This window comes from Protomyctophum parallelum, assembly GCF_964188405.1.
Source record: "Protomyctophum parallelum genome assembly, chromosome: 23".
Taxonomy (NCBI): Eukaryota; Metazoa; Chordata; class Actinopteri; order Myctophiformes; family Myctophidae; genus Protomyctophum; species Protomyctophum parallelum.
The window spans coordinates 9,340,194-9,367,759 of record NC_139715.1 but is presented as its reverse complement, the minus strand read 5'-3'; the positions used below and the strand labels follow the sequence as shown (position 1 = coordinate 9,367,759).

At 43.5% G+C, this 27,566-nt stretch overlaps 1 protein-coding gene across 1 annotated transcript; it reads left to right on the top strand.

Annotated features, from left to right (window-relative positions):
* The first annotated feature begins 555 nt into the window (after positions 1–555).
* map3k2 (mitogen-activated protein kinase kinase kinase 2) lies at positions 556–26,810 on the top strand. Its single transcript, XM_083758841.1, has 17 exons — positions 556–960; positions 6,368–6,440; positions 7,482–7,603; positions 8,720–8,760; positions 9,199–9,298; positions 10,408–10,521; positions 11,421–11,517; positions 12,556–12,686; positions 13,074–13,153; positions 13,806–13,870; positions 15,996–16,088; positions 16,435–16,698; positions 17,390–17,538; positions 19,858–19,989; positions 21,103–21,232; positions 21,429–21,606; positions 21,951–26,810. Exons 2-17 carry the CDS (start codon positions 6,386–6,388, stop codon positions 22,168–22,170), a joined length of 1,971 nt encoding a protein of 656 aa, XP_083614967.1. The 5' UTR covers positions 556–960; positions 6,368–6,385; the 3' UTR covers positions 22,171–26,810.
* The last annotated feature ends 756 nt before the right edge of the window (positions 26,811–27,566 follow it).

Sequence of the window (27,566 nt, the reverse complement as noted above, 5' to 3'; positions counted from 1 at the left end):
CAAGCCCTCAGGGTTTTGCATATAATTTTAGCATTGTTTTTGTTCAACTGTACTTTTTGCAAACTGTTAATAAAGTAATCAATCAATCAGAGTTTATGATCAACCTAAACCCATTTATTGTGCGAAGTCTGCAGCTGTAACATTGATCATACCAGCCTGTTGATGGTGCAATGAATGAGTATCATAAACCATTCTAGGAATAATATTCTAGGGTTGGCTGTAGGCCTATCATAAGATTAACACTGAGGATTTTATTTTGTGCATACAAAGTAACAGAGCATATCTTCCCATTTATAAATGATGATCCAACGTTAAACCACGTTCCAATGGTGAGAAGGAGGACATTACTTCAAGAGTATTTATTTATTTCAAGCATATTCCAGGAATTCACATAGTCAATGTGATGTCATGCTGGGGTCAGGTGCAGCATCATCCGTTCCTGTGACATCACAGCCTGTGTGTGTGTGTGTGTGTGTGTGTGTGTGTGTGTGTGTGTGTGTGTGTGAATGTTGTTGTGATTTTGGGGGGGGCAGGCCAGGCAGCAGAGACGAGAGAGAGCTACGGCGGCCTGTCTGTCTGTGGTGATCATAATGTGCAGCGGATTGCAAGCAGTGTAAACTTTTGTACAAAACGTGGTGTTTTGTATAATCGGACACGCAACAGTGGTGTGAGATCCATCCCGTGTACCCCGGGGGACGCTGTCCGATCATCGGACCAGGAATCAGTAGCAGTGCGGTGGACGGTGGATCTGTTTCGGAACGTTCGGGCCCTGACGGACTCGTCGCGGCCCAGAGGACTCGAGTGAAGTTCGAGGCGGTCTCCAAAACTTCTCTTCCTCAAACGAGCTCCGCGGGGCCCGCCGGGGCTCCCCGTCTGTCTGCCACCGACCCGGGGACCCCCGGAGCACCCGGGGACCCCCCCTGTGGATGAGGAAGTGACACGACCCGCATCTATACCCAGGTAAACTAAACGGCACACGGGTCCAATGCGATGCATGCATGGTGGCTGCGGGGGGAAACTTGTTATTCTTTTAGCTTCAGCAGCCAGCGACATGCTAAGCGGCTAACATTAGCCACCGATGAGGCTGACACTGACAGCTCCGCCGTCGCCGTCCGCCACAAGGATGCTACGGTGACGCCACAAACTGAAATTGATTGAATACTGCAGAAAAACAGCACAGGAATGTAGTTCAATCCTATTGTCTTGTTTCCATTGGGGTCGTTCATGTTCAATTCATCTGAGCACGAGAAAACATACGTTTACATTGCCTTTTTTTTTTTACATTGTAATAAAAAAAATCACACCCGTGTGAACTGAGCAGGGCCTTTATAATTTTTTTTATTTTTTTTATCTCACCTGATTTTTCTCAGATTGCGTTTTTGGTGAAAACAAGCTTAAGCTGTCAACTAAAGAATGGAATATTGTGGTTACGTTTGTAATTAGCAGTTCAAACAAAGTCTTGTCAAGGACACTACCTCTGGAGCAGCCTGGGATCGAACAGGGTAACCTTGCGGTTACCATCCAGCCGCTCTACCCCTGAGCCACTGCCGCCAACACTACAGTGGTAGGGTTTTTCTCCAGGGTGTTTCTTCAGATCACCTGACTGACTGAAACTCTTGTCACAGTGTTTGCAGTGGGAATGTCTTTCTCCAGTGTGGAGAGAGATGCCGGTGTATCCGATTTGGATGAAATCAGATCAAAATGAAATGACGTTATCCGTCGCCGTGGAAACGGCAGATGTTCTAACGGCGACAGAATGCGTAGCTGTCCTCGCAAATGCCACTTTTTTTCTTTCACAATGCCAACACATACCCAATCCGTTATCCGATCCGATTCTTGGGCAGACGGACACTCACATTGCGATAGCGGCAGATCAGTATAAGCCTGGGACCGAGGCTACTCAGGCTAGCCGTATGTTTTGTTGTTATTAAAACAGGAAGACAACCCCGTCTTCCTGTGACTGTCTATCTCCAACAATACTATAGCCTGGCTACATTTTAGAAATGCACCTATCACCATTGTTGGAGTAGCCCCTATAGTATGCAGCCCATGTAATGCGTAAGCAGCGTAACAATAAACGCATCGATGAATGAATGAATAAATAAATAAACGTTTGTTTCTGACGGGGTTCGAACTTTCTCCTCCGTTTGTCGGCATAAAGTTCCCCAGTCATGGAGCGTATGCCTACTACATTGAGCCATTCTAGCCATGACATTTTGTAATCATAATCAAATCATAGGTTATAAAAGAAGCCATCACAACTCAAAACGAACTGGGAACTATAGATCAACTTGAAATCTCTTTCGTCACACCGATTTCCAAAACGGCTGTTTAATAAGCCTACAGAATTGTTTTTAACATCACCATCTCACCATCATCACCTATATAAGTTCACCTTATGGTAATTAATGTTATACAGGCCACATAGAAGTAGTAAATATGATGCATGATAGGTTAAAGTAACAATTTCTTTATAACATGACCTAAATATGCCCAAAAGCTACACTGACGTGACTTGGTCAGTCAATGTGCTCCAAATTATCAAAGCGAATGGTGTTAATGTTTCAGTTTCACACATAATATTCTGCCCATTTAAAGCGTCAAAATAAACGCATCATGAACGGATGACTGAATAAATAAATAAATAAATAATTGTCAACATCTCACAGGATTCGAACTCCTCCCAATGTGAGCAGGAGCACACCAGTCTGAAGCATAGCCCAGTGTGCCATTATGTGCACTTCATCTCTGAACAGTAAATAACTCATAGAGTACAAATCCAGTTATCACAACTCAAAACAACAGAATAGATTAACTTGAGATATCAACACCACTGAATGACTGAGGCCCCTGGCTCCTCTGTCTATAGGCCTACCTTTATTCCTTCTATCCCAATTTCTATTTGGTCTTTGGCATCGTTTTTGTTTTCAAAAAGCAAGATTCTGTAGGCTACCATGTTTTTTTAAATATTTTATTTGTTCTCACTTTCTGATTGATTGATTGATTGATTGAAATATTTATTTAACAGTTTGCAGAAACTCTGTCGTCGTGAGGTGGGTTCTGGGGGTGAGGCCAAGTAGGAGCCTGACCTGTTTTGGGAAGTCTGGAGCCTAGTTTGGCTGAATGTGTCATTTCCAACTCTATTGTCGGCGCATGGAAACTAAGGGCTACTAATATATACTATTCTCTGCCTATCGGGACGTAACTCGGACGGCGCTGAGTCGGGTCTGGTGGCCGTCGCAACGCTCGGCACGGCGACTCGCTCGGCTAGCGCCTCGCTCGGCGGTGCCTCACGTGGCTCAAGGCCACCAGACACGGCGCGCCTCCGTCATTGACATCAGTGACATTATCACATACTGAAACACTGAGTATGCCAGTATACCCATATTGGCCCTGTTGAGGTGCCGATAACAGATAGTGTGTATAGAATGGCGCACGTTGCTTCTGACTGGTGCACAGGTGCTGACAGTTCAAAACTTCGAATCCCATGATGAGAGCCTTTTATTTATATTCATCCATCCGTTGATGCGTTTATTTTGACGCTTTAAATGGGCAGAATATTGTGTGTGAAACTGAAACATTAGCACCATTCGCTTTGATAATTTGGAGCACATATTGACTGACCAAGTCACGTCAGTGTAATGTGGCTTTTGGGCATATTTAGGTCATGTTATAAAGAAATTGTTACTTTAACCTATCATGCATCATATTTACTATTTCTATGTGGCCTGTATAACATTAATTACCATAAGGTGAACTTATATAGGTGATGATGGTGAGATGGTGATGTTAAAAACAATCTGTAGGCTTATTAAACAGTTTTGGAAATCGGTGTGAATCTGCTGAGATTTCAAGTTGATCCAATTCCCAGTTCGTTTTGAGTTGTGATGGCTGCTTTTATAACCTATGATTTGATTACGATTACAAATTGTCATGGCTAGAATGGCTCACTGTAGTAGGCATATGCTCCATGACTGGGGAACTTTATGCCGACAAACGGAGGACCAAGTTCGAACCCCGTCAGAAAAAAACATTCATTTATTTACGGTATGTATTTATTCTTTCATCGATGCGTTTATATTGACGCATTACATGGGCTGCATAGTTAATGTATGTGACACATATGTTTACTCATAGTTGCATTTATAAAACGAATTGTTGTACATAGACAGTCACAGGAAGAAGAGTGTCTTCCTGTTTCTCAACAACAATCACAACAACAAAACACAGGGCTAAAGGGTGTGCAACCACAACGCAATGTGAGTGTCCGTCCGTCTCCCCGACGCTTCTTAATCCAAACCAGAATCAGATCGGTATGTTTTGATAAGTTGGCATTGACGAGGACAGCTACGCAGTGTAGGGTCCGTGTAGGACCACAATGGAACATCAGCCGTTACTAGGACGACGGAGACGCCATTTCAAGTTGATCTGGTTTCACGTTAATCTTTGTCACCGGTGCACCTGCAGAGCGCCTGACTGTGTCAAGTGTTGAAACTCTTGTCACACTCTTTACAGTCGAAAGGTTTTTTTTCCCCTTTACTTCTCCCGCCAGGCGCCAGAGCTAAATGTTTGGTAAATTGTCGACGACTGTTAGTTAGATTTTGGTTCGTCTGTGTCTCCTTGTTTCAAGGTTGATGGTTACAGTTTATTTGCTGACAGGCTTCTGAGGGGATCTGTTCATTCCTGAGCGTTGTGGCCCCTCTTCAAGGAGACCTGAGTCTGGAAATATTGGGGCGCACACTCCTTCCTTCTATCATCATAAATGGACTGTGATATATGGGGATGAGAGTTTAGTAGTTTAGCCATAGTCTTTTGAATAAAAAAATCAAATGGTTCAATAAAGTTTGCCTGGATCTCTCCTTTGTTCTATAACAAATCAAATAGTTTTAGTCATATTTTAGTAATCTGAAATATTTTAGTCGACTAAATCTACAGTTGATTTTGTCAACACAAATGTATCCCCACCTTATCATTGGGCTGCTTTATTCACTCTCACACTCAGTGACAACTTTGAAGCACTTCCGCTTGACGGCGACGTCACAGCCTCTTCCCTGGATATCATGTACATTCCAGGTCGACACACGGAACTGTGATAAGCTAGCCGTTTAGCCACTTAGCTTCTCCTAAGAACTAACTTCGGACGGTCTACCTTGTCGTCGTGTTTGTTGCTTTGCAGCCTCTCGTTCGGACAGTTTCTAAACATTGCGAGGCGTCCCACTCGTCCGATTTAATATCGACGTTGCACAGGGGAAACGCCACTGCGTTGTGTAGGCTAAGTTGCTAACGTTAGCCAAGTTAAGTCATAAACAAGTGCTGCTAAAAGTGGCTAATGTAGCTATTAGAAACTTTGTTGTGTTTCTCTCAGCGTCACCATTGATGCAAACACTGCATTGTTTGTAAAAAGCTCGACATTGTTGCAGCCCACGTCTATAGTCTGTGATCATGGTATTGTTGACATATGCGTCATATCATGCAGGTAATAAACATGATACAACTATGATGAATACTAGGCTGTGATATCCCTCATAAATAACTATATCCATTTAGGTAAATAATGCCAGGGGCCATGCTGATTGACTATAGTTAATCACCCAACATGCTGTTATGCTGGGTTGATCTGTGGCTGAACTGACAGACAGGAACATTAAGAGTGGTTCTTGGAACAACTCTAAATTTAACTCTAAATACTGACATAGGTCAGTATCTGGAAAAGATAAAGAAGATAAAGAAAATGTGGGTGTCAGTATCGGCTATGCCAGGGGTGCCCACGCTTTTTTGACTTGAGAGCTAACAAGATCTACCCACCAAATAGTTAAAAAATGTACCTGAGTGGGCTTTAAAATTGGCACTGGCGTTACATATGAGACAAACGCTCAGGGGGGGGGGGGGGGGGTGGAATTGGTTGGGGTTTTCTTTTTTAAATAACCTTAAGGCTACTGATGTTTGACTTTGTGCAAGTATTGCATTGTGCGTTTGAGCTGACAGGCCCTTTTTGATGTCAGTCAATCAAGTCACCATAATTCAAGTGACAGATGCCAAAATGTTGTATTATTATATATTTTTAGGGGAATGTCTGGTACCTCCCTGGTCTATGCCATTCTGATGCCATGTCATTTTCATCAATTATTTTGAATGCTTCAGTTGATTTTGCACTATTGTTTTATACTCTAAAGGTCCCCACACACAGAGCGTGATCTTTGGATTTTTAGCTGCGTTTCTCCATCGGTTTTCCAAAAAACGTGTCCAGTGTGCAACCACCGTTACTGCACTAATATTTACATTATTATTTTAATAACTTGTAGCTGCTTTTAACAATGATTAATGGAATCATGTCAGGATTTATGATTTGTGTCCACTGGTGTTGCAGGAGAAAGGAGCCCCTTTGATGGGTGAATCCTCTTTCCTGGACTCCTGGGTCAATCAACGTGCCATGATGATGGGTATGTGTTCATTTGAGTGTGTGTTGTGTGCACGTTCATACGTGCATGGATTAAAGTTTTCGATCGCCACGACTGATTTCATTTGGTGTTTGATGTAATTTGGATTCCATAGAAACCATGCATGTCTTTACAGAAGCAAGTTGCGCAGTGAAAATAGAGCTTATACGCTCTCAATAATATTGTAAGATTGATTGATTGAAATATTGATTGATTAGAGCATTTGTGGTCAAGTGGTCAAACTAGCAATATGTTCGTAAGCATCTTCCATAAAATCTTTATCGTCCGATATTTCACACAAATATAAAGGTTAAAGCCTCAGTCTGGAATTTCTTCACTAGTATGAGAACAGCAGGGACAATATTAGTAAAACCTCATAAGTGTGTGTGTGTGTGTGTGTGTGTGTGTGTGTGTGTGTGTGTGTGTGTGTGTGTGTGAGTGTGTGTGTGGGACAAACATTTTCAGTTGTGAGATTTTAATCCATTTATGTGTCATGATTTGTGGGTGTGTTATTTATGATCATTTGACTTTTGGAAAAATAATCCAACATCCTCTATTGTGTGAGAGTGAGTTTGTTGTCTCATACTGATACCGAATCATCTCTGACATGGTAATATACACAAAATCTTCAGAGCCAGGAAAGAACGTAAAAAAGTAATTTTCCTGTACATCTGAGACATTTGCTTGATGCTTCTCTCTGGAGCAAATAATAACAGGCACAGTAGACCTAACATAAATACCGTGTCTCTCTGTTGCAAGATCCATTAAAAAGCATCGTCAGCCATGAAGACTTTGTGTGAGTCAAAACTCGTTTGTTCCTGTCCAGCCATGCTTTAATTAAAGGAATCTTGCATCAGAGTGTCTGGGGATTTATGTTCCGTCTACTGTTAACCATGTGTCCCGTCCTGAAGAGAGCACTGGATTTTAAATAAAATAAAATTATTGACCCGGTGCATCATCATCATCATCATCATCATCACCCCTTTCGAGAGGGACGAGAGACCTAACGGAATGTGTCGGATGTTCTTTTGTTTGCTGGCACAGATGAGCAGGAGGCGTTGAATTCGATCATGCAGGATCTGGCTGAACTGCATCGCCACTCCAGTCGTCCTGCCATGTCGCTGTCGGACTTGGGCAAACCCAAGAGCTCCTCGCCCAAAAACCAGGTTGGCCTGGCCTCACTCCGTTGAGATATTTTCCACTGCATGACAACTAAGCGCTATGGAAATGACTGTTAGCATTATTGTTATTCGTTACACACTGACTTGGTTGTCCTGTTTTTATAGGATAAGGTTTGTACAATTAGACACGTGTTGAAGTATTTTGTGATTTTTAGAATAGTTTGCATTGCATAATTCATAATGATAAACCATTACCATATCGGCTGTATTGAAGTGTTGTGTTTTGTTCACAAAAGACTGATGATGGTGGTAAATGGATAGTGCATTGAGAAAATCCCTTATGTCATAACCATTGCACCGCAAGTTCAAGGCTTTATTGTGCAATATAGGAAATGTAGTTTGCAGTAAAGGTAGCACAATAGCAATACATGTTCATCATAATAGTAAAGACAAACTAATGAAACACAACTGCACAATACTCTTTAACAGTTTCCGTGCCGCGAATGGATTACTCCAGGTTAATGTCGCTGCCGTATCGGACATACCCGCCTTTTGTTTTATGTGTTTAATCCGCCGTAATGTAATGAATCAAAAGAAAATCCGTCTTCGTCGCGGAGTATGAGACTGGATGGCTTCGCTTTGATGACGAAACCGGAAATCGTCACATGCTGTGGGCTGCTAGGGCTTCTGGGAAATTGAGGCCAATGGAAATGCATTGGTTGCAACGCCTCATTGAAACCAATCTTGTGTGCGTCTTCCGGGTGCACCAAGATGGTGGATGCTACACACAGATCATAACAAACCACGGGAGCTTTTTTTGATGGATTTTCGCGGATTAAAAGCCCAAATAATTCAGCGTATGCTCTAAAGGTAATACAACAATCTCGGCAGTGAAGGGGGGTTGATTAAAATGCGGGTTAATCGTAAAAAACAGTCAAACTGTTAAAGGGACAATGGAGAGTTTACAGCATGTGGATAAATGACTTGGGACTTTTTGATTTAGTCTGATCCAGTTGAGAATGTGCACTTGAACACACTCAATTTTCAAAAGTACCAGTGCAATTTGATGAATTTAGAAATTGGACCTTGCAGCTGTGTAGACATGATGGGTTGGTACCATGACTGTTTATCTAACAACAAACCATCTCTGTTTTTAAATAGAACGACGTGCGAGTGAAGTTCGAATTTAAAGGGGAAAAGAGGTAAGCCGTCAGCAGCACAGATCTTTCTTTTTTCAAACCATGTAGTCCCTTAAATTACGGTTTTAACGGCTGATAAAGAACAACTAGGCGATATGTATTACCGTAAATACCACCCCCAATCTAACTTTGTATCCATCCAGACGCCAATTGTCTTAGATTAATGTTAATATATTGCATTCATCTGTACAGAAATATTCACCATATTTCACAGATGCATTTCCTGTGCAGCCCGTTGAGGTTTCCTTGTTGGGGGCGAAAATTGAAAATGTTTTCTAAACTTGATTGACTCTCAACTTAGTCATCATTACAGCATCACTGTAATGCAATTTCCTGGATTACACTTTCATTTTAATGTTCCCATTGGCACGAGTCATGCATATTGTGCACAACACTGAAGTGATTCTCCTCTTCTCTCTCTCTCTCTCTCTCTCGCTGTAGGATTCTGCAGTTCCCTCGTCCTGTCAAGCTTGATGATCTGAAGGCCAAAGCCAGAGTGGCCTTTGGCCAAACAATGGACCTTCACTACACCAACAACGAGGTAGATTGTGTATTATAGAGCAGTGGTTCCCAAACCCAGGCATTTTGACGCCTCCTGGTCCAAACGCTCACAACGCGAGGCGAGGCGTTGTGAGCTTGTAGTTCGGCTAATTTCACTGTAAATGTAATGCCTACAATTGCAAGTGCTTGTCAGGGTGAGGGCTCCCCAGTTCAAATATTATTTTGGGGGGTTGCGGCCTGAAAGGTTTTGGAACCCTTAGTAGTAGCGCATGTAGTGCTGTGGTATCACTGGAAGGTTTTCCAACCAGATACTGGTTCTAGCATTTACCCATAATATCCCTTTTTGATTGCACAAGAAAAAAATACAAATACCTAGCCCCAAAATAGGAACTGGTGTTTATAACCAGTTTTAGGTATGTTTGTTGTTTTCCACTGACTTAAGAGGAAATTGTTACAGTAGTGTTCTTTTCATTACCTCATATTACGCTTATTAGGCAGTCATACCAGCAGTTCCATTTTATTCCATCATCGGTTAATCATCAGTTAAGTGATAAATAATCACAATAGCAGTGCTGCTAGTGCTGCCCCCAAGGTCCTGTTTTGCGTCCAGTCCCAGATATCGAGCAGGTACCAATTACAAAGAACTCTTTGTGAATAGGTAATCTAGACGAGTTCCCGTTTTCTAGGACGTTTTCTATGACTAAAACTAAAAGGAATTATACGAAAGACTATGAGTAAAACTGATTCATAATTTGTTGTCAAACAACAACACTGGTCTCTCTGTGTCCGTGTCTCCATCTGCATGGATTGTAGTTCTCAGTCGCCACGACTGATTTCAGTCATTTGGATTCCATAGAAGTGTCTTCTGTGAAAGCATGCTGTGCACCGAAAAATAGCAGATACACAAGCTCACAACATCTCACAGGGAGAAGTGTTGTGAGCTTGTAGATCTGCTATTTTCGGTCATTTGTTATTTTAAGATGAAAGAGTATGATGCAAGTTTAGAAGCATCTTCCAGGAACATGAATGGTCTCAGAAATGAGACCAACTTCAGCTGGTTGGCCTAAATGCCATCATTACATTTTCAGTCTTGAGATTTTATCTTGCTTTATTCCATGCGTGTCCGTGTCTCCGTCTGTCCCTTGCCAGTTGGTGATTCCTCTGACCACTCAGGATGACCTGGACAAGGCTGTGGAGCTGCTGGACCGCAGCGTTCACATGAAAAGTCTGAAGATCCTGCTGGTGCTGCAGCTCTCCTCGCAGGTCAGGACCCTTTTTTTGCAATTTAGTTTTTTTTAATCATGGGATCATGTATCGAAATCAGTTCTGCTCTGTTTCAATTCTGCTCAGTTTTTTATTTTTTTTAATTTTTTGAGTTCACATTTTTGCAGATATAGCAGATATTTTCAATGAAGATATTTAGTGTAGAGCGAAAACAGAAAGGGGCCTAGTATTGAGCCCTGGTGGACCCTGGGCAACTAAGTATAATATGACACAAAATGCCAGACGCCTGAGGATTAGGACAACATTGGCGTTTTTGTATTTTTGTAGCCCGTTGCCTACAAGTCATGTATTACACTTGACATGACTGCCGGCCATTTTCCAAACAAGCGTAGCCGTAGTTTTCTTCTTAGACATTGAAATGCGTTTTCCCCATTTTCCACTTAATTTCAGTACGGTTTATGTGTGAAGATCAACATGAAGATACTTGAAATATGCTTGAAATCCAACACGGAACTATAATACAGTGTGTCACATTATGTTGAGAGAAGTTTGACTTCTTCACGGCGATGTGACGTCAACAAGCGATTATCGTCCGATACCACCGATGCATGGCCGATTAAATCTGTAAAGTAGCCTTGCCGAGCCATGAGGCCCATAGGGCAGGAGCCTATCTCCTTTTTCTGTAGCATGAGGCAGCTTGATGTACAAGTACACCCCCTGGACATGACGCTAGTATGCCGCAGGGATTTGCCCCCAATCCAACCCTTGATGCTGAGTGTCAAGCAGGGAGGCACTGGGTTCCCGGCCGGGGATTGAACCCCGACCTCCCAGTCTCAGGGCGGACACTCTATTAAATATCGTGCATAAGCAGAAAATGTCATGTAGATTGTAGCAGGTTGTGAAAGGTTTCTTTCTTCTGTGTTGTCGGACCCGTGTAGACCACCTCCTCTCCCATGGACCTGTTGCCGTCCAATGAAAACCTGGACAACACGGGCTTCAGCGTCGCAGACAAGAAGAGCATGCTGGCTTTGATAGGTAATGCATTATGCCTGGCTGCGTCGTGTTGTACCCTCATTTTCATCCGAGGGGGGTCAAAAATGTCTTTCTTTCTTTGGTTCATGGAACCTACATATCATTTAACCCATTTAGGCCTGATGTCGAAATTTAAAAAATGTCTTCAAAGGTTTTCTGAAAAACCTTATGTTTCTGTATCAGTGGTGCTCAATATTTCATGTCAAGGACCCCCAAAAATGATATGATATGGCCACCGACCCCCATCTGAAAATATGTTGTTCCAGGGATCTCCCCAGAAGCAAAGATTTTAGTTAAAATGTTCACTCTGAAAGAATATATATTCAAAGATTTGAGGCACATTTTCACGATTTTTCAAAAATAGCAGACCTACAATTTCATAGCTTGTAGATCTGCTATTTTTCAATAGCTAAAGTATAACGTAATACTTTAAAACACCAAAAGGGGTTCCCACCCAAAATGTGTTAAAGTGTATCACTTTGGAGATATTTTATGTATTCTTAGGTACTTTGCAGTGTATCATGGATGTACTGTTGTCTGTTTTGTAGTGTATGTTGTAGCAAAGATGTGATAATAAATTATTAATAATAATAATCTTTATACAATATGCGACTTATCATACAAAGACATTTTAACATTGGTCCGGTTGCTATGGCAACGCCCCGTCACCACCAGCTATGGGACGTAAATTCTGATCACCTTTAAATCGGTTACAAGCAGGATTTTCAAACCTCCATAAGTCGGAATCCAGGAGAGCTGTCCTTGGTGGATTTTCTGCCATCCAAATTTCGGATTTAATTTGTGACTTTGTGCTGCGTCGCTCCCGACATGTAAATGCTTCTGGCGACAGGTTGGGAGTATGTGCTTGTGCTAATGATACTAAAGTGTGTGTGTGTGTGGGGGGCGGGCAAACTCCTCTTAAAGTGGCCGGCATAGGTTACCTTCATTTATGCTAACAGCTAGCAGCAGAGAAAGAATTAAAGAATAAAATAAATCAGAAAAGTAAAGAAGTTTTTTTCCTGGAACCTGTGTCCTTCCCAGGCTCTCATTCTACGGACCGCAGCTCCCCTCCGCCTGGCTACATTCCCGACGCCCTCCAGCAGGTGGCGCGCAACGGTTCCTTCACCAGCATCTACAGCGAGGGGGAGTTCATCCCAGAGAGCATGGACCAGGTACCGTGTGTGTGTGCGTGCGTGCATGTGTGCGTGTGTGTGTGCGTGCATGCTTCTATTACTATACTTGAAGGGACTTGAAATGGTAAAAACATTGTCAAAATGGCATTGATATAATCACCGTTCTATAATGTCCATGTCCTCACAAGGTGTGTGTGTGTGTGTGTGTGTGTGTGTGTGTGTCAGTTGCATCATGGTTTTTGTGTGCAGACTGTGTATTTGATGACTTCATGCTGACATATCACAGCTGTCTTGTAAGCGATCCAAAAAATAAACATTAATTGTGCCGTGCTAGCAGCTACAGTATGGGTGTCTGTGTGTGTGTGTGTAATTTTATTTTGAATGTGTGTTGATCTCTTCTTAACAACTTCTATTGTCTTTCTCCAGATGCTGGACCCGCTGTCCATGAGCAGTCCAGAGAACTCTGCGTCAGGCAGCTGTCCGTCCTTAGACAGCCCTCTGGACAGGTCAGACAAACCATATATCGGCCATTATTTGACTTTTGTTCTAAAACACTTTTGACCTGTAGACCCTATTTTAGGCATCGGCGAACCCTTTCAAAAGTTTTCAAAAATGTAAAATAAAAAAAATACTGTTAATACAAGTTGTACTATTTTTGAAAATCTGCTTAGAAAACCTGGACTCGGACTCTCCCAAATCTGAATCTGCATCAGACCATCAAATCTGTCATCAGTTGTTGGGCTCACCAGCACTATGTTTATTTATGGGAGTTGTGGTATAAACATGGCAAGCTGTATCGGTGACACTAGATGTTGCACATTAATATGACATGCAGTGAGAAATAACAAAAATATGATAGTTCCCCCACAGTGGAGTTTTCTTTTTGTAGCTTTTGCTTTACATCATATCACCTGAGAAGCCTGTATAATGTTGTGTTATATCCCTTGTGTGATTTGTTAAGGTTGTGTTAGGGTGCTAAAGGTCTTTACACAACGGGGGCGAATTTTTGACGTGAATAATTCGCTTTAAAAATATCGCCTTTTCTCAGTCGTGTTTTCAAATCGATTTGGCCAGGCGACCACCTGGCCTCGCCTTATTGTAGATTTGCCAGTGTGTAATGACCTTAAGGCTTTTCTGTTGTTTGTGACCCATGCACAGTGACTACCCCAAGTCCAGAATGCCCAGGGCGCAGAGCTACCCAGACAACCACCAAGACTTTCCAGGTAAGGTGTAGCTGTCTGTCTGTCTGTCTATGTGGTGAAACTGAGCTTTGTTGCAGTGTAATTGGCTGACTCTTTCCAGTTGTCACTTGCAGTAACAACACTAAATACAATTTAAGTCTTAAATATACTCAAAACACATTATGTAGGTGCTGCTGCTAATGCAAACAATAAAAAATAATCATCATCCGATTCCTGTCCAGGACAGACTTCAGACCCTCCTCCTCAGGAGACCCGTTGTGACCGCATGCCATCGACCAAAATAACAACACTTCAAATAAATGGCAACTTAAGCCAATAGCCCAATACCCATTGACTGCCAGTATAAAATGTATGATAAAAAATAATAATAATACAACATATTTTTGAGTGGTGCAACCACTCCAAGGAACATCAATGTCCGTGTTCACCTATGTGACTGTGTTCACCTATGTGACTATGTGACTATGGTATGTCCGTGTTAACCTATGAGCACCAGTATGACTATGAGTACCAGTAGGGGCGCTGTTGTGCCAGAAACAGAGAGAGAGAGATAGTGCTGCACTGTTGCCTGCTAATGAGAGAGAGAGAGAGAGAGAGAGAGAGAGAATGAGAGAGGGGGGAGTTGCACCACTCAGTTCACCCGGGTGTGATTTGTTTTAAAGCATTAAGATTATTCAAGCATATTTTTTATAATAAAATGAGTAGTACTAGGTGTCACATTCCTTCATGGCTTTATCAGTCAGAAACACAATAAAAATTGAAAGACTTCAGAGGCTGTCTACAGTCCATATATAGAGGGTTTATTAATGTTGTTTAAATTTATTTAATGCAATCAGATAGGACTTTTCTGTTGGATGTATGGACTGTCAAGGCCAGAAAGTCGTTTTTTGCCACTCAGTAGGCATTCCTGCATAACTTCCGTGTATGATGATGATGTTGCATAATATTAATTACGCATAATCGCATATCCTCCATTGTTTATTCAAATATAGGAAGTTAGGAACGTCTTCTAGGATCTTGTTGTGTGCAGTGGATGATCTCAATGAGGGGAAAGAATAAACTACAGGCATACGAATGCGCGTTCCACACTAACTTGCGTGAGAGAGGGTACAATGGTGCTCCCGATGAGTTTGTAAGTCTGTGTTGGAGACTGCAAGAAAGTAATCACGGTCAGCTTTAGAATGGACTTCTCACGAGACCTAACTAAGGGCGGTGCACTTTGGCGGCGGTGGTGGTTTCCCTCGTTGCCAGAAACATGCACAAAATGTCATCTATCATCGTCCTTGGATGACGGGGAGGGTGTGCTAGACAGGTTTTTAATGTGACCTCCCAATGCACGGGGACAGGTGTATATATATATATATATATATATATATATTTGTCATTCCAGTTTGATGCGGTCAGAAATAATCTGCATCTGGGATCGAGAAATGACGATGACCGAAGGCATATTGCCAAGACGTGATGTAGATCGAAAGACTAGATTTGGGAGTTTGGACAAGAAAATAAAAACTTTCAAAGATGTTTATCTCTGCTGTCGTGAAGAAACCGCCTAACTCCAAAATGTTATTTTTTCAGGAAAAGAAAAATAGAAGAAAACCTTATATTTTTAAAGCAAAGCAATACTGCCTCATCAAAGTTGGTATTGTGAGGTTACTTTTCATTGGTTCGATTTTTTGTCAACAGCAACAACACAGACGTAAAGGGTGTTCAAGAGCATTGATTGATGGGGAAAAAAGCGTGAAAAAAAGTCCTGACAGCAACGATATGCTAGAATACTCCATTAATAATAATAATAAAACTTTATTTGTATAGCACCTTTCATGACATGAAATGCAGCTCAAAGTGCTTTACAGAACAATGGAGAATAAAAGAAAAGCAAGGCAACGACAGTAATGCAATACAGTGAGGACATGAATAACAAAAACTAAAATAAAAACAACTAAAAGATCAATTAAAAGCAATGTTGTAGAAGTGGGTCTTGAGCTGAGCTTTAAAAATGTCTACAGAGGCTGCCTGACGAAGGTACAGAGGGAGCTTGTTCCATGCCGACGGCCCGTAGAAGCAAAAATTGAAGACATCCGTCACAACAACGCCCTAGTGTTTCTTGTTTGTTCACCCTATTCTCTGTCCTCCCGACCTGCAGAGTACGACATCCCAGTGTTTGAGAAGTCGGGTAAGGGTGGAACGTACCCGCGGCGCTACGGCATTCCCTTTGGCCTGCAGGACTACAGTGATGGTGAGTCTGCTCACCGTCTGCTGTTTGGATGTATTATATGGGCTGTCAATGGTTAATGCCATTAACTTAATGGCAAGATGGCCTCGGTCTGCATAAGGTCTATAGAACAAAGGGTTCCCAAATCCCCCTCCCCACCCCCCGGGGTGTAGTCATTCACTTTAGTTTGACTCTCTTCCACAGACACATTTTGTGAAAATAACCTCACTCTGCGGGGCCGACAGCAACGAAATTCCTTCTAGATTTAACCCTATATGTTACTTGCTATATTATTATGTCTGCAGCAAATATCTAAAATGACACGGATGCTAGTATCCTGGCTTATAATGGCCTCTCTTCTCCTCCCCAGGTCGGAAGACGTTCCCGCGCGCGCGGAGGACCCAGGTGCACGGCCTGCGCTCCCCGGTGAGCTTCAGTCCCACGGGGGAGCAGTCGCCCAGCACCAGCAGCGGCAGCAGCGTGTTCACCCCCGACCTGGAGGAGGCCCCGGGCCCCGCTCCCGCCCGCCGGCCGCGGCGAGGCAGCGACAACATCGAGGCCATCAGCCCCCAGCCGGCGCCTGGCGCGACCACCCCTACCCTCTCCGTCATGGACATCAGCCCCCCCAGCCGTTGTGAGTCCCCCCTTATCTGCTATTATCTCAATAGCTAAAGTTTCAAATAATGGTTAACCCATTCTGACCTGAGATCAGATTCATACGAGGTTTCCGCCGGACACACACTGGTCTGATGAACCCATTCTGACCTGAGATCAGATTCTAAAAATGTCAGTCGCTCTTCGATTTTTCAAAAATAGCAGACCTACAAGCTCGTATCGCGCCACTCGGTGGCGCGATATGAGCTTGTAGATCTGCTATTTTTCAATATCTAAAGCATAACACCAAAATGGGTGCCCGGTCAGAATGGTTTAAAGTGGTAAAGCTAAGGTGACACAGATGCGTTCCTGGTCAGGGTAGTTGACGATTAACTGTCACACAAATAATTGCGAGTATATGAAGTTATTTTCAATCTCTCGTGATGAACTACTATTACGTTTTCCTGTTTGACCTGAGAAAGAAAATGCGTCTACAAATCAAACTCTTTCAGAATGTGTGGATTTGTGAAATTGTGAATATAAAAATGCACAAGCACAAACAAACTGGATTACATAAGTGGCTTTACCGTGTAAAGAGTTACTACGTTCGAGTGATGATTCATTTTGGAAGCAAAGCCTTCATTTTCGAGGCAACCCATATATATAGTTGATGGATGTTGTGCCGGGCAGCGTTCTCATCATGGTTCCAATGTTCTCCTCTCCTCGACCAGCCCCTCGGGCGCCCACCAACTGGCGTCTGGGCAAGCTGCTGGGCCAGGGAGCCTTTGGCCGGGTCTTCCTCTGCTACGACGCCGACACCGGCCGGGAACTGGCTGTGAAGCAGGTCCAGTTTGACCCCGAGAGCCCCGAGACCAGCAAGGTGAGAGAATGGAGGCGTAATTTCAGAAAGAAATGGGGGGCCGGCAAAATAGACCCATTTCTAAAATAGCAAAAATAGTGCATCTGCAAGCTCTCAACGGGTGCACTACTTAGTTTAGACAGTGTTTTAGTTTAGACAGTTTTTGGTTAGACCAGTCATTAGTCCTACAACTACAACCTATCTCAAACCCTCACACTAAACCTAACCTCCCACTGGGCAGCACACCTAAACCTAACCTTAACCCATGTCTAACCAATGACTAGTCTAAACTAAGTATGCACCCCGCTCTCAACGCGTCGCCAAGCAAACACATTGAAAGATCAACTATTTTCACTATTTGTTTGTGACCCCTGGGTGAGAGAGTCTCGATGGCAGCATACAACACAGGGGGCAGTGGACAGCGTTGTATAAGCCTCAACCTGTTGGTCGGGACCCCTAGGGGGGGTCTGCACATGATACAGACAATTTAATACTTTTAAGACCTTTTTAGAATACCAAAAAATAATTGAAATTAAAAAAGAACATTACTGCATCAAAAGTAGTCAGAAAACTATACAATGAAAACAAATTGACAAATAATATAAGAAAGAGGCAAACATTTTGAAAATAGCCGATCTACAAGCTCACAACGCCTCGCAATGCAAGGTGTTGTGAGCTTGTACATCTTTTATTTTCACAATATTTATCTGTGGAGTCAAACTAATTGTAATGCCACAACTCCTACAATTAAATTGTATGGTGGAGGGTCCCCAGTTCAAATATGATTCTTCTGTGGTGTCACTGGCTGAAAAAGTTGAGAACCCTTGGTATAAGCAACTTCAATTTGAAACAAGTTGTATCCCAATATGGGGCAATTAGTTTGTATGAGCAACACAGTAACATACAAGCACAAAGTTTACAAGATAAAAACAAAGGTAATTTATTTTATTTTATTTAAAAGTTGTGCTGTCGAGGTGATGAATGATTTAGAATGTAGTTTTGCAAACATAACGACGCCCTGCTAAGACAGGCCTAAATGCTTGCAGCTGCAGGGGATTTGTTGGTTACAAAAAGGTCTCTTTGTTTAACTCCTGTAATCTTGGAACAGCATTTTGACAATCTTGTTCAGGGTGTTTAATACCAGCAGATGAAAGAAAAGCTCCTTAGACTCAACAATAAAAGATTGATGAAAAATGGATGATGGGATTAACAGACTTGAAACAACCTTTATTCCAGACAAGTGGCATACTACAACAACAACAAGATACTCCCCAGGAGCTACATGCCTAAAAATGTAAAAAAAAAAAAAAAAAGTAATTTTGCTGTTAATACCAGCAGATAAAAGAAAAGCTCATCATAAGATTGATAAAAAAATGACTGCGGATCATGGGATCAACAAAACATTTATTCTGTCCAATGCTCCATGTTGCTCAATGTTTTGCCACTCAGTCTAGAGACTCTAGATCAGGGCTGGGCAACGATGGAGAGGAGAGGGCTACTATATTTCCACACTCACTCCAGAGGGGCCACGTTGCATATTTCTGTCGTAGCAATAATAGCTGATATACAAGCTCAAAACGCGTCGCACTGCGACACGTTTTGGGCTTGTAGATCAGCTATTTTTGCTATATTTTAATTTCAATCCTTTATTTTTTGGGGTGGGGGGTATAATATATATATATATATACACATTTTCCACACACACACACGCACAGCTGCTACAATTTATTTGAAACCAGAACAAAATATTTGTTATATACACAAAGATGGCAAGTTTTATTTAACAAAATTATTTTTAATATTTATATATTTTATTTCCTGACCTACCAATGCGAATACAATTGCTTTCATCATGTCACGCATGGTCAATAAAGTTTGAGTGCATGCAGTGCACATTGCACACACACAGTCACTTTCTGACGTCACTGCATGCTAGTGTCTGTGTTGTCACACATGTTTGTTCACGGCAGTCAGGCAAGAAAGACTTCCTAAAGTTTCCATAAAGTTCACTTGAAAGTTACGTTAGAAACTTATATAATTATGAATTCACGGTATGACAACAGCGAACGTTATGAAACATGAAGGACCTGGCTACTGCTTGTGTCGTCTCTCTCGTCTGCCGTTACTTCTCGACATGAGTTCAGCTGTATGGAGCTCCGCCCTGGTGATTTGTAAGCCCATCACTGCCGCTTTTGCAACACAGTGTGGGCTTGTAGGTCAGCTTAAAAGACAACAGCAAAAAGCAGGCAAGTCATGAGGGGGCGGTGGACAAGTCATGAGGGGGGCGGTGGACAAGTCATGCATGTGTTGTGCATACTCTCTAAATGCTCCGTTCCCCAGGAGGTGAATGCACTGGAGTGTGAGATCCAGCTGCTGAAGAACCTCTGCCATGAGCGCATCGTCCAGTACTACGGCTGTCTGAGAGACTCCACGGAGAGAACACTGTCCATATTCATGGAGTACATGCCAGGGGTGAGAGCCTGTCCATCAAACCCTCTCTCTCTGTCTTTCTCTCTGTTAACTCCTCGATATAGATATATATATATATATATCGTTTTAGTCATACTCTTTTAAATAGTGTAGAGAGAGTAAATGGTGCATTTATTTACATGCATTATTACATTCACCCATCCACACACTCATTCACACACCGATGGCGGAGGGAACCATGCAAGGCACCAACCTGCACATGGGGAGCAATTAGGGGTTCAGAGTCTTGCTCAAGGACACTTCAACACTAACTCTGGGGAGTGGAGTGAGAGTGTGGACAGAGTGTACAAATGGACATTTGTACACTCAAGAGTTATGGTTATGGGGTTCCTTAAAATGTAAAAGTTTGAGAGCCACTGTACACTAAATGTAACAGAGCGTTCATTAGTATCATCTGCTGAGGCAAAGAGACACTACACGCAGCTGCGCTGTTCATCCACCAGGTGGCTGTAGAACTACAGTATACTAGTATAATACATTGAAAGACAAGTGCATCGATTTTGTAGAAATGAATACAAGAAGGATATCTCTAACTCTGTTACACAGGGACGTCCAGAAGCAAAGATTTGAGTTTAAAAAAATCGCTTTAGAAACTGAATGTTCGGGGTGCATACTTAGTTTAGACTAGTCACCCGAATGTTCAAAGATTTGCATACATGTTTAAGATTCTTCAAAAAAATAGCAGATGAGCTTGTAGATCTGCTGCTTTTGAATAGCCAAAGTATAAAAAATATATGCTTTCAGTGGTTAAAATGATTGTGATGCTATATTAACTCATTTGGCTGGGGACTCCCAGGGCGGTATGCCCCAAGGACCCCTGAACCAATGCTGTAAAGCGCCTCTAGCTGTGTTTAAATCACGCAAGCTGTATTTTATACAGTACTTCATCATACGACAGATCGAGCTTGTGATCAAATCGCTCTTTTGTGCTCATCCAGTAGTCTCTTTGCAAGACAAAATAAGTAACGGCGAGACAAAGAAGGCATCCGCACACAGCTGTAGCTCCGAAAATCTATTTATTTTAGCTAAATACATCGTCTACATGAAGCCACGTCGTTGTGGAAAGAACGGTTTGTTTTCCGTGCCGTTCTCCAGGGCTCCATCAAAGACCAGTTGAAGTCCTACGGGGCGTTGACGGAAAACGTGACGCGGCGCTACACGCGCCAGATCCTAGAGGGAGTCTCCTACCTCCACAGCAACATGATCGTCCACAGGGACATCAAAGGTTTGTGCATATGCGTGTGTGTGTGTGTGTGTGTGTCGGAAAAGGCCTGATTTCTTTCCAATATGCATAGAGCCTATATACCGTACCAGATGTCAGCCTACTGTATATACCAACTGCCGTGTGTGTGTGAACGCACAAGGGACAATGGCGTCAGCCAGTGAGTGGGTTTGATCGTTTGAGCCTTTCCCTCGTGCAGGGGCCAACATCCTGCGTGACTCTGTGGGGAACGTGAAGCTGGGCGACTTCGGGGCCAGCAGGCGTCTGCAGACCATCTGCCTGTCGGGCACAGGCATCAAGTCGGTGACCGGCACCCCCTACTGGATGAGCCCGGAGGTCATCAGCGGAGAGGGCTACGGCAGGAAGGCTGACATCTGGTAAGACATGAGCCTCAGGACGCGCGCGCACACACACACACTCCTGATGTGTGTGTCAGCAATATTCCACTGACAATTAGGGCTGTCATGGTTGATCCTATGGACAGCGAGCCAGTGTCTTGTTGTCCCTTTTCATTCGAGTGCGACACCTTTTTAGTGCATTAGCGCTAGCAGTACCAGTTCCACTGCTGCGTCAAACGGCATATTATGGTCCAACACTTGTCTTCTTATATATACTTATTCTTATAATTAGTTATTCGCGACCCATAGAAGTGGGTAGTCCCCAACCCACCGTCTGTGAAACGGTGTGCCGTCACTGTTCATTCCGTGCCTGTCGTCCGCAGGAGTGTCGGCTGCACCGTGGTGGAGATGCTGACCCAGCGGCCCCCGTGGGCAGAGTTCGAGGCCATGGCCGCCATCTTCAAGATCGCCACGCAGCCCACCAACCCGGCGCTGCCCGGCCACGTGTCCGACCACTCGCGCGACTTCCTCAAGCGCATCTTCGTGGAGACCAAGCAGAGGCCGTCCGCCGACGAACTACTGAGGCACATCTTTGTGCATTAGCCCCCCCGGCCGCGACCCCCCTTGGACCTCGAAGCCCTGGCCTCTTCCCATGGTCGCTCTCCCTCCCTCACCCTACCCTGCCGAACCGCCAGACACGGCCTTACCTGATAGGGTGTCCCCCACCTCTGATCCCATTCCCCGCTCCCCATTGGACCAGAAAGATCTCGCCGCGGAGGAACTTAGCGAATGGGAAAACCGGAGAGTTCGGGGCGGCGACGACCTACTCCTCCTGGGTCTCCTCAATGGAGGTCGGCCCATATGGAACGCAAAGGTTTTTATTTTAGACAAAAGTTGCACCTTAATTAGAAAGGGGGGTAAGCACTCCCCCCTTCCCCCCCTCTCGCCCCCAAAAAAGAGATGAGATGAACACCTTTGAAAATGTCTCCTTTTTTATGTTTGTACGATTTCTTTCCGTCGGTTTTTGTTTTTTAGGTTGTTTTTTTGTGAATGGGACTAAATGGGTGTTGTGGACCTAGTATATGGAGATTGGATCTGGAGTGGCTTCCCCCCTCCTCCCTCCCTCTTTACCTGATCCCTCGACCCTTCTTCGACCTGACCCCAGAATGTACTCTGCTGCAAAAAGAAAACCCAACGCGTTGGGTTGTTTTCCCGGAACCCGCTGCTAATAGATTTTAAACGAGAGAGACCCCGCTCATGAAACACGGGAAGCAGAGAGCACTCCTTAATCCCATCACCGCTGTCACGATTCTGCCTTTAACGTCCCCTCTGTAAGTGGGGCTGTCACCATTACAAATGGAATTGTCGCACAAATAATTACGATTAACAATTTGAATTGGGTTTTTGGAACCTATTTAGGCTTCATCAAAAAAAACAGATAACTTTAATAAATAAACAAGTTACTGATAGGTAAAATTAGCTGAAAATGCTGTTCTACAAGCTTACAATGCGTCACAATTTCACAAAGTGACACATTGTGATCTTGTACATCTGGCATTTGTGCTATTTTTGGAAAACCTTTTTGAACATAGATTATGACGGAAATAGTTGCGCTTATCTCAAATAATTGCGATTAGACGATTATGTAATTGTGACAGGCCTATCTGCACGCCCTCTACCAGCGACAGCTCAACGCCACATGTTATCCCATTGAGTCACCACACACACAGTACTTGACTGGTCATAAGCTAGCAAGCCCTGAGCTGTTGGCAGGGAATCCCCCCCCCCCCCCCCCCCCCATCCATCACCACCACACTCCGTTTCCGGTCTTTGTCTTTTTCAGTTTTCCTGTCAACCTGCTTACATTATGTCAATCTTTAGGCCCAAACCACACCAATGACTCGCCATGCAACTCCTTGCAACCAAATGCTTGCGAGTAGTTGCATGCAACCATTATCCCCAATGGCTAGTTGCAAGGAGATGCATTGGTGTGACATGTCCTTAAAACTGTTTTGTTGCAAGGAGTTGCGACTAGTTGCATTGGTGTGGTTTGGGCCTTAGTGAGTTTAGTTTACTCATCAGACCTCGGCCCCACCACGTAGTTTGTTTTGTGCCGTGTGCCTTTTTCTTTGTAAAAACAAAACGATACGATAGGAACGGAAAACAGCATAGGAAGCTTTTCTAGCATCCACAGGAGTCACACTAAACCGTCGGACGCCTGTGGACCACCAGGTCTCGTAAGTGTCCGTGGTTCCTCGACCTACTGCCTTCACTTCCAGCTTCACTCCAGCTGATCTCGATTTCAGCCCTTGACGTCGTCCGCCTCTGCCTTGTCTGTTCAGCAGGGATTCCTGGTCACTACTAACTGGTCCCTGCACGGTTCGAGGTAGGGACATTGCCACCGGCCAGAAACAAATGCTGGTCAACTTTGGCTGTGGCTGGTCAGTTTGTCTGCCAACACTTGGTCAGGTAAATACCGTATATTTCCGAATAATATCCCTGCCTCAAATACTCCCCCCTCCAAAGCCAGGGCTATTATTTGCAGTTTCTTCAGCCCAATTCCTAATTTGTGTCCCAGTGCAAAAATTAAGAAAAGCCTGCTGCAAATAGCCACCTGGTCCAAAACGATTAATTAACGCTCAGGCTACTATTTGGAAATATACGGTAACCACAACGTAATTTCCACTCTGTACGTGTGGTCTTTGAGTATAACCGTCAATGTTGGGATTTTAAGTCCAGTCACTTTTCAGATGCTGTGTGGTCAATGTTTTCAGTCACTGTTGAGCTTATCTTGTAAAATAGTGAAAACGACTAGTAATTCTTATTTGATTTCAATTACCTGGTGCTGTGCTGAAAAGGCAGTTGTCCCTGCCCTGCTTGGAATGAAGCACTGGATGCCAGCCAGTCAACCAAAGCCAAAACTGGATTTTTCTCACTTTATGCCTCTCCTTTTACCCCCGTGGAATATTGTCTCGGCTGTGTGGATACGCTTAAATGGACTGTGGTCATATTACCCTGACACTATTGAAATGGAATGGAGACGGGTTCCGTTTTGTCAAGCATCTAGGCCAGTGGTTCTCAAAGTGGTGCCGTGATGCAAGTCCAAGTGTTCCACCGAATACTTTGATCATATTGGACTTTATCCATCTCACTTCAGTTTAACCACTTCTATTTAACCCTCTATACTTAGTAAGACCGACCATCAAACATCCTCACCAAGAATAGCCGATCTACAAGCTCACAACATGTCACATTGTGATGCGTTGTGAGCTTGTAGATCTGCTATTTTTGGTGGATATTCCCCTCAGGGATGGTGGGGTTCAAGTGGTTAAATGTAAAGTGTGAAGTTCTTTTCAATCTGTCATGGTGGCGACTTGTATTCGCTTTCCACGTGACATCGTATCTTACGAGGAAAGATTGACATATATGCCCTAATATGACCAAAGAAGTTTGAGAACCACTGATCTAGGCTCGTCATGTCAGATTCCCGGGGCTGTTTGAGCGATTCAGCGACACATGGCCAGGGGAGAGACTCTCACAGTCGATTGGCCATATGTACGGCTATATGACACTGTCCCGGTGTTGTCAGGTTTAGCGTTGACTAGGTTTCACCCGCTGATTAGCCTTCAAGTTTATCCATGTTTGTTGTACTGTGTAGACTCAAAGTCGTGCATATATCCGAGGGCAGCGGCGTAAACGCGGATGTTCTTCAGGGTGCAGAATCCCTCTTCTCACGTGTTAATGGCTGGTTATTATTAGCCTGACAAACCAGGTACGATAGTGAAGATCCGTTCGCCTGTAAAGAAGCTCATAGCTTGCTAGCGACTCGATGTCGGCCATCGGGGCCACAGGTACCATGCCTGGAAATAGTGACCAGGACAGCTTAAGTCGTTGCACTGATCTGTCAAAAAGAAAAAAGCTTCACAACACGCAGGACTATTCCAGCATCGTACAGGTGTTTGGGTCCTTGTACACCCCGGTGTTGGAATGGTACCATTTTACAAAATGTGCTTCAGTCAAGCCTCCACTGTGTTATACTGGTGTATTTAGTGTCAAATGTTATGTTCGCAGTCAAAATAGACCATGCTGACCGTTGGTCAACAACAGCGGGGCTGGTCCCTTGTGAGGGGGGGAAAAAATTATCAAACTAACTGCTGTCACTGCACAAATGAGTCGCCTCTTAATTTGCATGGCAACCAGATTATTAGTTCTCTAATTGGATAAAAAGTGACCTACTGTGAGGATTACGGCGCACGAGACCACCCCCAAACACTCGGAAACCCCCTGCTGTTTCCAGCCGACCGTCAGCTTGGTTCGTGCTTTAAGCTTTACACACTCCACTTGTCTGCAAAGTAGATACACACTGAAGAGGTAGGTGTTCAGTATGCAGGAGACAAGGTCAGAGCACTTAAGTGTACCGTTCCTCTGCTTTTAAGGTACGCAGCTTATAGCCAAACACCCGTAAACAGGGTATGCAGTGTCACATTTACTGTACATGCCAACATAAATGTATCAAATGAGTTGAGAACTTTGGATCCCTGTGGGCAGATATAATAATAGGATAAAAGAGAGACCACGAATCAAGACCCAGCGTCACAAAATAATACACAAGCGGTATGAAAATAAATCTCAAGGAGGCTTGCAGCCCCACGACAAAATTGTCATTCGAGTGTGGTGCTGGTTGGTGCTTCGTTTAAAGGCGTAGTTCGGCCAAAACAATTACTTATTTTCTATCAATCATATCATGAAGCCTTGAATTCATGGATATTGTTTAGGGGCACTTTACTCTCCAACGTTCTGGCTTACAGAAATGACGTCATGTGGCAGGAATGTAATGATCGGTTGAGTCTCCTATCGACATATTTACATATTTAATTAAATTAAAATCTCCATGAATCCAAGGCTTCATGTAATTGATAGAGAATAAGTCATGTTTTTGGTGAACTACTCCTTCAAGATGGAAGTGTCAGTATCCCCATTGGCCGAGCCTACCTAATGCCTGATTTATACTTTGTCGTGTAACGTGTCGCACACTGAAAATAACTAATCTACTTGTTGACAAGGCGTCTCAGCACAACGTGTTGTGAGCTTGTAGATCAGCTATTTTCAGTTCTCTATGGACACACTCCATCGAGAGCACTCTCTAGTCTAGTGCAGTGGTTCTCAAACTTTTTAATTTCAAGGTACAAATGGACCCAAACAGGTCCATTTGGTTCCATTACCCACTGAGCATTCTTTTTGTCTAAATTAGTTTTTTAGTGGTCTAGGCTTAGATTAGTCAATTTATAGACGTTGAATCAATGTCTTGATTAGCCAGGCTATTTTTTAGACCATCTATAAATAGATGTTGAAACGGCGTTGTTTCAACGTCTAATCTAAGGGCTGATTCATACTCCTATTTTACCGCTGTAGTGCCGAAATGATTTTGGCTCGTCAGAGATTTTCAGTACCACCGAAGAGCCGACAATACCCCCCCCCCCCCCCCCCCCCCCCCCCCCCCCCCCTCACATTGTAGGCTCTACATAGCCGAACCGACTTTTAAAATAGTATGAATCGCTCCTAGACCGCTAAAAAACTTAAATTTTTAGACTATTTTTACCACATTGTTGGCAATTTAGCTGTCTAAAAGCCGGATTATTGCTCAGTGGGCAACTAGAGAATAAGTTGACCACCTCTGCTGTAAATCCTTCGGTACTTAAAGGGCAAATCAAATCATAGCAGCATACTGTAGTTCTCACACACACACATACTTGCTGAAATAGCACTTGTTTTCGTTTTACTTACAAACACATATGGACCATAAAGTGCTTTCTATGACTCCATTCTTGTCTCTGTTTATATCATTGGCTCTCTCGCCAGCCGCCCCTTATTTCACCTCGACATAGTGGACCATGTCCATAAGGGTTGCCTTGAAAGAAAAAGGTTCTCGGAAGCAAATAGGCAAATTGGTCCTGGTCATTTTATGGGGGGGGGGGGGGGGGGGGGTGTGATACGTAAAT